The sequence below is a fragment of the Scedosporium apiospermum genome (assembly GCF_000732125.1).
Source record: "Scedosporium apiospermum strain IHEM 14462 chromosome Unknown SEQ_SAPIO_0176, whole genome shotgun sequence".
In the NCBI taxonomy this organism is placed as follows: Eukaryota; Fungi; Ascomycota; class Sordariomycetes; order Microascales; family Microascaceae; genus Scedosporium; species Scedosporium apiospermum.
Window position 1 is genome coordinate 1,284,472 of NW_015971877.1, and position 13,601 is coordinate 1,298,072.

Here is a 13,601-nt window from a genome sequence, read left to right on the forward strand (position 1 = left end):
ATGCAGAGCTTTACCGGCAGTCCTCAGCACGAAGCTTCGGGCGATACCACCCCCGACTCTGGCGAAGAATCCGGATCACCAATGCTCGGCGATATCCTCGGCGCTTCCATGGCTAGCCACCACCCTGCTCCTCTCGACATGTCCCGCATCCCAAGGTACCCACTCTATATGTCCACGGCAAACGCAGGGTTCGACCTCTTTAACGCGACTAGTTTCGCCGACAACGACACGCCGCTCCTGAGCGCTGGCCTGACGACGCCGTCGAACATGTGGGGCAACATGATAACGCCGACTTACAACACGATGAGCCACAACAACGTTGGCGCCTTCTTCGATTTCCCCACGGTCCCCGACCACGGCGAACAGTCTCTCGACCAGCTGCCCAACTTAATCGGAGCGACGTCGGGCGAAGTTTCTGAAGCCGACGAGGGGCATCCCGAAGACTTTTGTGCCGATCAACTATTCCAGAGCCTCGAGGGCTACGACACGAAAAGAGCGCAGGGACATCCTGAAATTCGGGACGACATGGGAGAAATTGGAGACCTCAATTTCAACTTTAACGACGAGTTTCTAGCGATGGGCTATGGCGATGTTAACTCGGTTGATAAGTCTACCGAGTATCGCCAATACTAACTACGCACGCTATGAGCGATACCGAGAGCATTCTTCCAGTATTTTTTTTTTTCTTAATTTCTAACAAAAGGTTTTCATCATGGGCCGGATCTAGTCATTTTTTTTCCTTATCTATATATATATATATTTTTTTAAATAAGCGAGGAGTTTCAAGAGAACGACTTATACGAACATGAGCGTTTGGGACGGCAAAGAAAAGAACGAACAAAAAAAAACCAAAAAAAGAAAGTCGTTGACATCATCAGTCCGTCGGGCATGGTTTGAGGGAAAGGGCAGGAACCAATAGGTCCAGAGAAGGACCTGAAGGGGAGAATCTTGAATCGTGGGGAGGCAAAAGTTTTTACCTTGTTTTATGATTCAGTTATATACCTTTTACCATTGGTCCTTTTTTTTTTTCTTCTTATTTTCTTTTCCTTCTTTTCGTTCTTCTTCTTTCCTCTGTTCTTGTGTGGATTTTCAAGCCAATCTCAACATCGGCAATGGCAGTGTCGGGACGCAGCTGGGAATCACAGAGAGACAAGGTTTTCGATTTCCTATCCAACAGACAGCACGGCGGACGGCACAGTGTCCCAGGGAAAACCATGGAAAATCGGTCAAGGGCGGAAAACGTTGCTTTATTACATTGTTGGAGGAAAACGTGGGTGGTTGTTTGTGATGCTCGGGGTTCGCATATTCAACAGCGACTTGGGTGGACTTCTACTTCTGCTGTTCGGTGGCATTGTTTTGTTTTCTCTTATATCCCCCGGATTCTTTTCTATTTCTTTCCCTGTCTATACGGGTCTCTTCCTTTTTCATATATTATACGCAAACATTTTATACTGGAGTTTCAGTATCGGGACGGACATGGACGGAGGACAAACGTGGTTTTCTAGCATTGACGGAGGGTTATTCTGGTGTTTTCCCTCCCTTTTTATTGGTATATTTATACAAAGGCACCCATCTTAAGCAGTTCATACGGAGGGGCTCCGTTTCTACCCCACGCGGTGGCTTTTTTCTATTTCCGTTGTGCTTGTTTTTGCGAGGCGCGAAAGGAAAGGAGCGGCGGGCATTTTAGGGATCTTTCTTTTTCGTCGGGACGGGAATTGGGCTCGAATCATTTTCGATGGAAATGAATGAAGATACGTCGAATATACTTACTACTGTTTATCTTGGCCAATACCGAGTGCAACACACTTTTTGAAAGCTTCTTGACGTCTCCATAACCAGCCGCTCCTTCCCTGGATCACAAGATTATCTCTTGACAGCTGAAGTGAGTCGAGGCCTTGACTTACATGTGATTAGAGTTTTTACGAGGGAAAACAAAACGTGGAAAACATGTGAAATTGACCATCCCGTTTCTCCCATGTTCTGAAGGAGTGCTTCCAAGCTTGCTTGTTTTTCCTCCCCTCTCTTACTTTCGTCTTCTATTTTCGATCTCCGCACAGTTTTTTTCTCCTGGTGAATGAATAATCTCCGGCCGGGCGGAAAAGTAGTAAACGGGAAAACGGAACGAGACAACAGGGTTGGAGTAATTACGTCGATGTCTTCGCACGAAGGGGGACCCAATTGGTCTTAAAAATGTCCGGCTACGACGTATACGGGCATCTTGTTAAGAGAAAAAGAACCGGGTATATCAGGGTTCTAATGATGTAAGATATATATTTCCGAGATTCAGATTCCTTGTTCACATTTCGACGTCCTAGAGACTTAAAAAAAGAAATGGCGAGGGTATTCTACACTTTCGTAACCGCAACAAAAGAGATAAACTAACAGGAACAAACATTGGGAAAGGCAGAAAGAGAGGAAAAAGAAATCTGGGGAACCCATTCAACTTAGTGGGGCGTGATGCAGCTAAAATTTGCGGGGATGGAGGTTGGAGAAGAAACTAAACGGGAGTCTTGACGACGTATGCATATCAGTAGAGGACGAAAGGAAACAGAGAAAAAAAAAAATAAAAAATAAAAGAAAAAGAAACAAATGCGCCAAGGTGAAAAGAGGAGGGAGATGTCGGACATGAGGAGCGTTGCTAATATGAAATGACGAATAGCCGGCCGATGAGGCCAAACCAAATAATGCTACAGGACGACGGAAGGGGAAAGAAAACGTTGTCGAAAGCCTTGTCCTGCGGAGATGAGAAGAAGAAAAACACAATGAAAAAGTAGAAGGGAGAGCACCCAACTCCTACGGATGCATCTCCCGCATAACAGACAGATACCCGACCCTCAGTATCGGCGCAGGGTTGAACCCCAAATATTGATACGGCCTCACAGCTGCCTCGAGGGACTGTGATCCACCACCAGCCCTCCCCTCCAAATCAGCCGCTGTCTCGTCATCCTTGGGCTCTTTGGTCCCAGACCTGGCCGTGGCCACGTCGGCGAGGCGCTGGAGACTTTCTCGGGCCGTCTTCTCAACCAAGGAGTATCCCAGCGGCGCCAACGCGAGGAGCGCTAGCTTGTCGTCGACTGTGGCCTTTATGGCGCCATTCCACGCTGAAGGGGCGATTTGGTGGTCCCGGATATCTCTGAGGAGGGTCAGCGCCTCTTCCTTTTTGGCCTTCACGGCCGTCAGTTCGAGGAGACATAGAGTAGTGAGGATGGCGAGGTGGTGGTTGAACGGGCTGATGAGGTCGCGGCTCTTGACGAGGAGGCCGACGGCCTTTTGACACGTTGAGAGGACCGCCGTCGCGGAGGCTTCGGTATCGACGAGGTAGGTTAGGAGCCGGCAGTGCCAGTAGGCGAGATGCACAACTGGGAACTTAACGGGGTCAACATGGTCTGGCAGTTCTTCCCTGTCCTCCTCGAGCCAGGTGTGTAGCAGTGTTGAAAGCTCTTGTTCGTTGGCGGTTGGAGAAGCTGGGGGGTCTTGCAAGTTGGAGCAGATAGTAGATGCCGGGCCAAGGATCCTTGTGAAACCTAATTGGAGCTAGTATTAGATTTTGCCCGTCTTCCCAATTACCTACACGCAAGAACTTGGAATCGACTTACGAAGTAGGAAATAGAACCCCTCTCCAAGGAGCTTCTTCAATCCAGGCGGCGAAATCATGTCCCTCTTGTGGATCATTACATGACTTCCCGTGCTAATAGCATGCCACCTATCGAGCACTACCAACACCCACCACGTCTTGAGATATAGGATCTCTTCCGCATCAGACCCCGGGGTAGAGTCGCTTGGAGGCCTATACCTGTATTGGTGGAACCTCCTCGCTAGTGCTCCACTCACAGCTCTTCCTATGACAGCTTCTTTAGGTGGGCCTCCAGCGTTGGGTGGGCGGTTGTCCGCCTCAATCACCATGAGGATCAGCGTTTGGATATAAATAGGATCCGTGACCCGACGCTGGCTTGGGGGAGGTATAGTTGAAGATAGCTCCCAGTCAACAAGCTTTTGATAGGCTCGGCCGACATCGACTGGCGAGACCTGCGCTGGGTCTGACGAAAACGATGAAACCGTCACGGTGAGCGACTCGGTGAAAGCCTCCTGAAGGAGGACAGGACACTGCGCTAACTGACCCTCCAATTGTTCCTTGTTATCGGGTAGGAAGGGCAAGTAAGGGTGGATCGCAGATATGTACCTTGAGCAATGTATGTTAGAATAAACCGGGGCTCGAAGTCTCAATCAAGACCACCAGAACTTACCCGTTAAAAATGTCGGGATGAATAGTGGGCCGCGGCCCAAATGCTGGGCCGGCATTGGATATGTCTCTAACCTGGATAGGAGCACTTGCCCCAACGAGCGGCGCGGGCTCGAACTCGGAATGAGGTAGTAGCTCACTTGGGGAGTAAGATGTTTGGTAGCGTTCAGGAATTGGCACTGAACTCGGCTGCGGATTCCTGGGCTCCGTACCCCATAGCATGGATCGAGAGGGAGCAGGTGTTTCTGCGGTTGCACTGCCCCCTGACATTGCCGAGAAGGAACGTTTTGTGCCGCGATCCTCGCTTGGACCTACGTCCATCATGATGTTAGAAATTGGTGTTTGTTGACTCAGGCGATGGTGTGCTGGGGGGGAGGGGGGGAGAAGAAATCGACTAACCTTGAACGAGCTGTTCGATGCTGCCAATGCGGTCGGCGAGCTCTTTAATGTACCTTCAGGGAACCGTCAGCGTATGAGAGAAGCGCGGGGGGATTACCTCTTCCGGGCGGGACTCCCTCCCAGGAATGTATGCGTCTTGAGGGGGATGATTAACACATACCCTTTGCTTGGTCCACGCTTCTGAGGAATGCGGCTAAAAAGGCACTCGAGGTTGGCCCTTCGACAACTCGAGCACGGCGCACCCCCGGCATCCGTCTGCGCATCGCATTTGACCTTCTTCCTCCGACATTCGTCACAAGCTCGGGAGACTTTCGATCGCTTGCGCGGCGGCGGTTCGGTCGACGCAAAGTGGGCCGTGGCGTGAGAGTGGTCGAGGGTCATGGGCATGGCAAGCGCCATCTGATCAGCGTGATGTTGAGGCTCGCCCACATAGTGCTGGACCTGGCCTGCCTCGTCTTGGTGTACTACCTCGTGAACTTGGTGGTGCTGGGCGTCCGGCTTGAGCTGGGGATGTGGTAGGAGATTACGGAGGGCCTGCTCGGGCGGCATCTGCTCTATAGAAATATCGCCGCTTGCGCTCGGAATGAGGGACGCTGCTCCGGCGAGATCCTGTCCTAACTGCGCAGCTATCTGAAGCTCTCGGATATTATGCGGCTCGATGTCTGGAGGAGGAGGCGGCGGTGGAGGCGGTTGGCCGTGCTCTCGCGGTGGAGAGGGCGGCCGATCGGGCCTGTGGTCGGTTTCTGGATCCATTTGATGGGTGATCTGGTGGCTATCGCGGGGATAGAACGGGTTCGAGCTATCCACGGACTCCGTAACTGGGGTAGGATATGCCTGCATGGCAACAGCCAGCCACCAGCGACCAGTGTAACTACCGTCTGGAATCAACTATGATCATGTGGGATGAAATTCAGCCTGCCACTGCTGGGCTACCGAACATGGGTTGCGTGTAGGAATCGTCGAGAGGAATGGGAAAATAGAATTATTCGTGACGGGGGTTCAGAATGTGGATTTCGCGCCGATTCGTATCCGCCGAGCTCGGTGTGACTCGGAGCAGCTAGTTCACACCCGCCGATGCACCTCGCAAAAGACAGCCACGACCAAATCTAGAGATTCGATAGATGGATTCCAATGTCTAATTTCCAATGTGTAATTCCGCGATATGGAGGACAAAACCCGAAGTCTAGTAAATGATGGCTTCCCATTTTGGCAGGTCAGCAACGTTTCCCTTCATAAGTACCACGCGTCCGAGAATCAACTTCGTCATCGCCGGTCCGCAGCGGCAGACTTGGGGAAACGACGACTAGAAGAATAGAATCCGCCTTCATGTTGGCAAACATGCGGTAGAAATAAGAGGCATTGTGTGCGGATGATATGGGGAGCGGCAACGTAGAGTGTCCGAAACCTTACCTAGTATTCCTCGACGCGACAGACGCGCATTGGGCTGGTTGGCTGGAATGGCTGGTGATTGTTCGGGGCGGAAAGGAAGAACCAGGAAGCCGAGGAAGCGTGGCAAGGTCACAGTAATAATGTCGGTTTTGGCGTGGGAAAAAAAAAAGGCCGGCTCCAAACGGTCGATTTATGCGGTAAATACTTGTACGAAGTACTTTCGTGGTTTGCGTGGTGAGCAAGGGGCACTTCTTGCCCGGATTTGTTGGTCGATGAGACGCTGATGTCGCGGAATAGCGTTCGGGAACCAGTGGGTGGGCGCTAAGACGTGCGCTATAATGACCGTGTTTGGTTGTATTCGGTGGGTGCTTGGGGCGGTCTAACTGCTGGTTGGCTACCTCACCAAGGTTCAAGGGAAGCTCAGGGAGCTTGGGCCACAACCTGCCCACCCCTCCAAAACACAAGGGTCTCCAGACCAGGAACGTTCTTTGAGACGACCCTAACAGGTATGGCGGTACTCAGGTACCGTTGAATGTACCTTTCCACGTACAGTGGCAGTCGAGTGACTTGGATGGAAGAAAAGGAATATTCGGGCTCGGAAGGTCCACGGCAGCGTCCACCTTCATCCGTCAGTCGTGAGGTCCTCGCTATGTTGTTGGCAACCTGACGTGTCTCCCCGGCATGTCGACGGCAATCGCACTCTCTAGAGTATTTTTCTTCTTCTTCTTTTCTCTCGATGCAATCTTCGGTTCGTTCTTCAAGTTCCGTTCCGCCACCTCGGATACCAGCTCCGCCTTGGTGGTCAGGTCTTCTCTGACTGGTGGACCTTCTGCCTTCCTTGGATGTCCAGGGTCCAGCTGACAGTCGCCCTTTGCTCGTCCTGTTTTGCATGAAATGGTCCTAAGTCGAGCTTCCGGCCAGTTGTCCCTTTTGGACCAAATGCGATGATGTACCTTACCCCTTCGTTGAAATCTATGGATGGAAATTCCCCTGACCGACCAAGGGTGGGTCCCAAGGTCTCGCCGTGTTGCTTTTGTGCGGAGTTCACTATGAAGCGACGACGCTTGACCTGGCCTCGTTTACTGCAACCTTGCCATTCAACTCGAGGGCGTATTGCAGTTATTTGGCGAGATGAAGAGGAGCGGAACAAAGTTGACTCTTTCCTTCGATGATCTAATTGTCTCACCGGTCCTTCTTGGCCTCGGTATCGGTTTGTGCATGTGGCTTGATCTAGCGTCTGCACATCGCAGGAGGGCGTGGAGAGGGAAGTGCAGCCGAGGCGATGAGTCCAATAGTGGAGGATGGATTTCGCTTCCGGAGTATCTAGCTCGCGATTGGGATGTAAGGAGGATATATATTGGAACACGCCTCCAGGGTCGAAAGGACAAATTTGTGAGCCTTCGGTATCAGTCCCCGCCAGGGTTACCAAGCTAAACGATACTGGTGCTTGTTGTATAAAGGGCTAGTTGTTTGTGACGAATCGGCAGCCTGCAGCCTTTGCTTTCTTTGCTACAAAACAATGGCACTGGGAAGAACCATGGAGAATGGTCGGGATATCAGTACGACACTGCCTGCCGCCCCCTCGATTTGTCGCGGATTATCTTTGTTTCCATGGACACATCGCAGTGGCCGAAAGGAAGATCCGATGACGGGAAGAGCGACACAGGCCAGGGAAGGCATGCCAAAACACCTGACAGGAGACCTGGGCTCTTCGGCCGGCGCGTGCCACCCCTTTGCCTGCAGGTTGCGGTCTCTCTTATTGCCGGTTGATTTGTTCCGCACCCGTCAGAGTCGAAGTTCACGGCCATACCATTTTAACCCTAGAATTTCTTGACGAGTGAGATGAAGGGGAGGTATAGTCACATTTAGATTGACTCCTGCCTAGATATAAACCTGCTGATGATTCCCCTCTCTCATCAGCAAGGGATGGCCTCTCAAAGCAGCGAAGCTCTTTTCTTCGGTCGATTCAAGGACATGAACCGTCTGTGGCATATTTTGCCGGCAAGCGCAGCCTGTATTGGAACGCCAGCATCTCTGTTTTCAGAATTTGGGCAACTCTATCACCAGTACCCAGTGAATAGTTTCTATGCTCTTTGAGTCGTACGTCGCTCTCATCCTCATACATGTCTACTCCCTGGTCTAGCCTAGGGCGTACTACTGTTGTAACACCATCCGCCACCGCCCAACCATCATATGTAAGAGATGAAAGTAGTACAGGGAGCGCTTTATTGGGAATCAAGTCGCCGGGGGGGGAATATCCCCGCCGTGTATCTTGGTCTCTGGGTCCCACCCGTGCTCGCCAGCATTGATATAACCTATCCCTAGGGAAGTCCTTGGGGCGTTGATCTATGGTTCGGGTGGGAGATCGAATGCTGGGACGGAAGTTAGGGTCGCCAACACTGCCATGCGACAAGAGATGAACAATGCCCAATGCATGAGAAGCATATCAAACAAACCCGGTCCGAATACACAGGCTAGATATCCGCTTCTTCAACGTAAACCAATAATAACCCCCCTTATTCTTCCTTGATTATCAACGAACATCTCCCTCCTCCCCTCTCTTGTCTCCCTCATTTACACTCTTGCCTGCGTCCATGGCCCGCAACTAGTTTTGGCCCTCTGGCCGAGGCCCTGCTGGCCCCGCTGGCCGGGCTTGGCTTGGCCCTTGCCCCCGTCTCCTCACGGCAGGAAACATCAGGCGGGGGATATTTTGGCTTCCTTTATAATCGCGGTTCGCTGAACGACCATTGCGGGGGACCTGCATATCACTGAAGTTGATCATCAGAGCGCCAGGTTAAGGTTCGGAACAAGACGATCCACTGTTCCACCCAGGTATGTAGCATCAGGCCTCGTCCAGTATACAAGTCTGAATCGAAGCGGTGAAAGCGGATGGGGAAGACGCTACGTTACCTAACTTTGGAGTCCCTCGGCCCACGACGTTTATGCCTCATGTCACTGCGACACATTTTTATGGGCGATTCTGTCCCAGCTATAGCTTCACAGGTTCGAATATTGCCAAGATCGAATATGGCTCGTTCTTCACACCAACGTACAACAATCGCAGGCCCCGTCCCCGCTCTCGGATCGTCACCAAGATCTACATGATACACTCTTCATTGTTACAACATTCGGAAACCCTTGGACGGTTTAAGCAAGAGAAGAATAATAAAAACGGGTCCCACTTGCGACCCCAATTTCCATACAGGCGGCACTCCTAACCGGATCGCAGTTCCGAAAAGGCTTGGGTTCACGGAGCCAGAATGTTTATTAGCCGTAACCAGGCCCTCTGGCCCTTGTCCCAAAAAGAACATGAGTGTACCCCGATTGTTACACTGCAACGCCAAATCAAGTCTTCCACCCAGCACCATCTTATTCTCGGAAAAAAAAGAAGAGATGAGATGAGATATCCTATCACCGATATAAGCCCGGTTTTATTGGTGATGGCAGGTATCGTGCAATGGGCCTCTATCGCTGCTGCCGTTCCCCACCTCCAGGAACCAGAACCACCGCTCCGTGGACTCCGGTGCAATCTGTCCCATGGTCCGCATCGCTAGGTAGGAGAATTTGTCCTACGACTGAACAACAAGAAGGTGGCTTGAGTTATGCGCATATGCATCGATTTGGTGCGCATTTAAATCGACCTCATAGCTGAGGCAATCTGTGTGCCAGTTGGCGCATCATTACATTCGAAGAAGCGGACTGTTTCCGGATCCGGTCCTGGCCTCCAGAGCACTTACACTGAGCAAATTGAATCTCAAATATGGGGAACATTTGCCCGTGGACGGCCCGATCGTCGGGACCGAGTGGAAAATACATATACACTCTTTACATACGTGTTTCCGCAAGGGTATTCCAGCTCCTACGTCAAGAAGTATAAACGGCTCGGTGCTGCTTGGGAACAGAGATTGACTGGGGGGAGGAGCTTTGCCGGTCCAGGGAAAAGCCAGGAGCAAATGACGTGCGGCATAGGCACGAACATGCAGATTGTGGCTGAAGTATATACCGGGAAATAATAAAGGTAACACTTACTGTTAGAACCCTCAAACAATTAAAGCAAATCGGATCGTCCAAGAGTTCAATGTTGTATAGTAGAACCCCTCCCCTCCATCTTGGCCGACACGCCCCCTCCCGATCCCCTTCCCCCTGGATGGCCACACACATACCCGGGCTTTGCCTCGACCGTCTTCAAACATCTTCTAGATGTCGCTGATAGCTGATGTAATATGCATGCCTTCTTTTTCTTTTTTCTCTTCTTTCTCCTTTTTCTTCGGCCCATCTTGCCTGTGCTCCGGATTTTGGGCCCTGTTTCAGTTGGAGGGTTCACTATGGATAGCTGCAGATCGATCCAAATCTGGCTTTTGCATGATAAAACTAGGGCGCTATGGGATGCTAACTGGGAGTGTAAAAGGGGGAAGTAGTTCTTTTCTCTAGAGAGAGGAAGGAGAAAAAAAAGAGATCGGTCATGACAACCCCGGCATATCGGGCTCTTTCTCCACGGCTCCTCCATCGGGTATTCTATGTCCCCAAAACCCCTTCCCATAGCTAACGAGTATCTCCTCTCCTTTCGAAATGCCCGCCGCACCCGCGCTGGAACTAGCAGCAGCGGAGTTGGCCTTACCCGTCGTCTTCCTAGCCGTCTTTTTCCTCTCCGGCAGAACAAAGACGGCCATGCAGCGCTCCTGGTGCCGCACGCTCCAAACCTCCCTGAACTCGGCGTTCGGGCGATCTCTTATCCCGCGATAGTCGTTGATGAACCGCGCCTCGTTGCCGCACCTCGATGCGTCGACGGCGATACCCGCGTCTCTGTCTAGCCATAGGTCATAGTCTGATTTCTTGGCTTCGATGTCAGACTCTGGGTGGATGTTGCCGAGGTAGAGAAGTATGAAGGAGCCTGGCTTGAGATGCTTAGTGGCGAATAAGCCGCTCTGCCCTCGTGCCGGGTGAGAAGGGTCAGATATTGGTGTGATCTTGATGTTGGAGTAGGGGGTTTGACTCGCTTCTGGGGGAATGATGGGGAGGTCCGGTTGGTTCGTTCGTGCGATTGCTTGCTGGTCCTTGGTTAAGAATTTGGACCGCCCCGGGCTTGTGAGGTAGGTCAAGTGAGGTGGCCACCCCTTGGGAACAGGAGCCATTTTCTTAGGCTCGAGGTGAGCTTCACGCCTGGTGGATTCTCGTGTAATAATAGACTGGATGGCCTTTCTTGTGCTGCCGTGGACTCTCGTAGAGAATAACTACGTATGGTACCTGAAATTTAGTAAAATGGCGTGTATTTAAAATATCCAGACTGAAGCCCTTTCATCCAAACATTTACCACCGTGGATCGGGTGAGGGCGCTTCATCCTATCTTCAAAGAGTTGAGATGCTGAAGCAGTATTGGGCTTTGTGGAAGCTACACAACACAGAACATGGCGGGGCACTGCAAGAATCAAACTTGGTGGGGTTGCCAGTTGACAGCGCTTGGTCTGGTTTTTATGCCCACACTTACCGCCTAAAAGTTTCTAAGATCCAAAAAAACTTGCTCTCACAACTTCGAATTCCTAGTCAGAAATCGTCCATTCTACCCACCTCGGAACACACCTCCATTTGGCGGGCAACGAAAACAGACAAAATGGCGCCAAAATTAAAATCTCGTGCCAAGCAATTCTCGGAGCTGGAGAATCGGCCGACGAAAGGTATCTGGTCATCGCCGCCCCCAGCCGCAGTTCCATATTGGAGTGGCCACTAATCAAAGTCCTTGTCACGCGCAGATTACGATCCGGAGGATACTCGAGACAAGAGCGATGGTGACGAGTCCGGCGATGACAGCGAGATTGAACGCGCCGCCACGGAGCACTATGCTACTGTCGGGTAGGCTTATGCCTCATGGCCCGGTGCAGGAGAGCGTAATGCTAACAGCGGTACTACAGAAAGAGCAAACTTCGACAAAAGGAGCCCCTCGCGCTAGGACCGCAGTACCGGGGAACCAGAGTATCCCGAAAAGCCCTTGAAGATAGCGACGACGATGACGAAGAGGGAGGCGAGTCAGAAGAGAGTGAGAACGAGGGCGACGAAGGCGATTCTGAATCAGACGACGAATACGACGATCCCGACAAAGTCGATATCGAGGCCGAAATGAAGCGATTAGGCGATGAAGATTTTGAGATTGATAGTGATGAGGCATTCGGCGAGTCGGACGAGGAGCGATTCAAGGACTATGCTTTCAGAGGCAGCTTGACGACGAAGGGGCGAAGGAAGCGGCCGATCGCCGCCGATTTTATGACGGATAGCGACCAGGAGGAAGAGGAAGAAGAGGAGGAGGAGGAAGAGGGAACGAGTAATGAAGACGATGATGACGGGGAGGACGGTGTTTCTGTTGGTTCTGAGGACTCCAATGTTGAGATGAATGGGGTTGATGGTGAAGACGTCAGTGACAGCAGCGAAGACTCGGACGGTGGAGCTCCCATTGGTTCGGAATCCGAAAGTGAAGGCGGGGACGAGGATGCCCCGAGACCAAAACCTGCCTCCGACAAGAAGGCAATCCTAGCAGCCATCTCAGACTCCGCGAGGCAAGACGCAGAAAAGGGCCAGGCCGTGCGCCAACAACGAAAGATTTTTGACGGCCTCCTAAATATCCGAGTCCGTTTACAAAAGGCGCTTGTCGCTGCCAACAGTTTCGGTAGCATCGGGGACGGTGCCGATGATGACGATGTTGCGCGGGAGGCATATGAGGCCGCCGAGGAGGCGGCACTAAAACTCTGGAGTACCATAGATGACCTTCACTCGGGCATCAAGGGCGTGTCAAAGGCCGGTGAGAAGAGGAAGCGCGAGGTTGATATGTCTACATCTACGGAGACGCTGTGGGGCTACATGGACGAGACCGAGAGAGCGGCACGGCAAAACAGGAGAAAGGTATTGGATAAATGGTCAGGAAAGATCGGAGCCACCACAGTCCCAGTCGGCAACAAGCTCAACTTAAACGCTATGCGCAACTCCATTTGCTCCGTCCTCGAGGAGCAGCTCCTAGATCCGGAACGCCTCATCAAGCGCACCAGGGTACCCCGCTCATGCGCTCCTCTTCAGGCCTCTAAGGGCGTCAAAGAGGACGTCGACATATACGACGATGCTGACTTCTACCAGCTTCTACTCAAGGAGCTTGTCGACCAAAGATCGGCGGACACGGCGATGAGCGGGCAGGCAAACGGCGGCGTCGTTACTGTGCAGTGGGCGGCGATGAAGGAAGCCAAGGCGAGCAAGGTCGTGGATAGGAAAGCGAGTCGGGGGAGGAAGATGCGGTTTACCGTGCATGAGAAGTTGCAAGGATTCATGGCGCCGGAGGATAGGCGGGGGTGGGAGCAGGAGGCGATTGATCGGTTCTTTGGTACGTTGTTTGGCCAGAAGATGCAGTTGAATGAGGAGGAAGAGGAGAGTGAGGAGGAGGATGAGATTAATGCCGAGGAAGCCGGTTTGAGACTATTTAGATCCTAGGGTTGTTGTGACTTCTGTATAGATATCAATCCATTTTGTGTTATGGGTACACTTCGCAGGCTTGTTTCCCCATGTCCTTATCACATTCAACTGTCCACTGCTGGAGGTT

At 51.9% G+C, this 13,601-nt stretch overlaps 2 protein-coding genes and 2 pseudogenes across 2 annotated transcripts; 2 read left to right on the forward strand and 2 right to left on the reverse strand.

The window, feature by feature from the left end:
* Nucleotides 1-633, forward strand: SAPIO_CDS10891 (annotated as a pseudogene; the record flags this gene model as incomplete).
* Nucleotides 634-2,793: 2,160 nt separating this feature from the next.
* SAPIO_CDS10892 (uncharacterized protein) lies at nt 2,794-5,479 on the reverse strand (the record flags this gene model as incomplete). The annotated part of the gene is made up of 5 exons (XM_016784427.1): nt 2,794-3,524; nt 3,597-4,180; nt 4,245-4,551; nt 4,640-4,692; nt 4,800-5,479. The coding sequence occupies 5 exons, from the start codon at nt 5,477-5,479 to the stop codon at nt 2,794-2,796; spliced, it is 2,355 nt and encodes a 784-aa protein (XP_016638643.1).
* A 5,009-nt stretch (nt 5,480-10,488) lies between these two features.
* On the reverse strand, nt 10,489-11,160 carry SAPIO_CDS10893 (annotated as a pseudogene; the record flags this gene model as incomplete).
* Nucleotides 11,161-11,636: 476 nt separating this feature from the next.
* Nucleotides 11,637-13,492, forward strand: SAPIO_CDS10894 (Protein BFR2; the record flags this gene model as incomplete). The annotated part of the gene is made up of 3 exons (XM_016784428.1): nt 11,637-11,700; nt 11,776-11,875; nt 11,935-13,492. The coding sequence occupies 3 exons, from the start codon at nt 11,637-11,639 to the stop codon at nt 13,490-13,492; spliced, it is 1,722 nt and encodes a 573-aa protein (XP_016638644.1).
* Nucleotides 13,493-13,601: the final 109 nt, after the last annotated feature.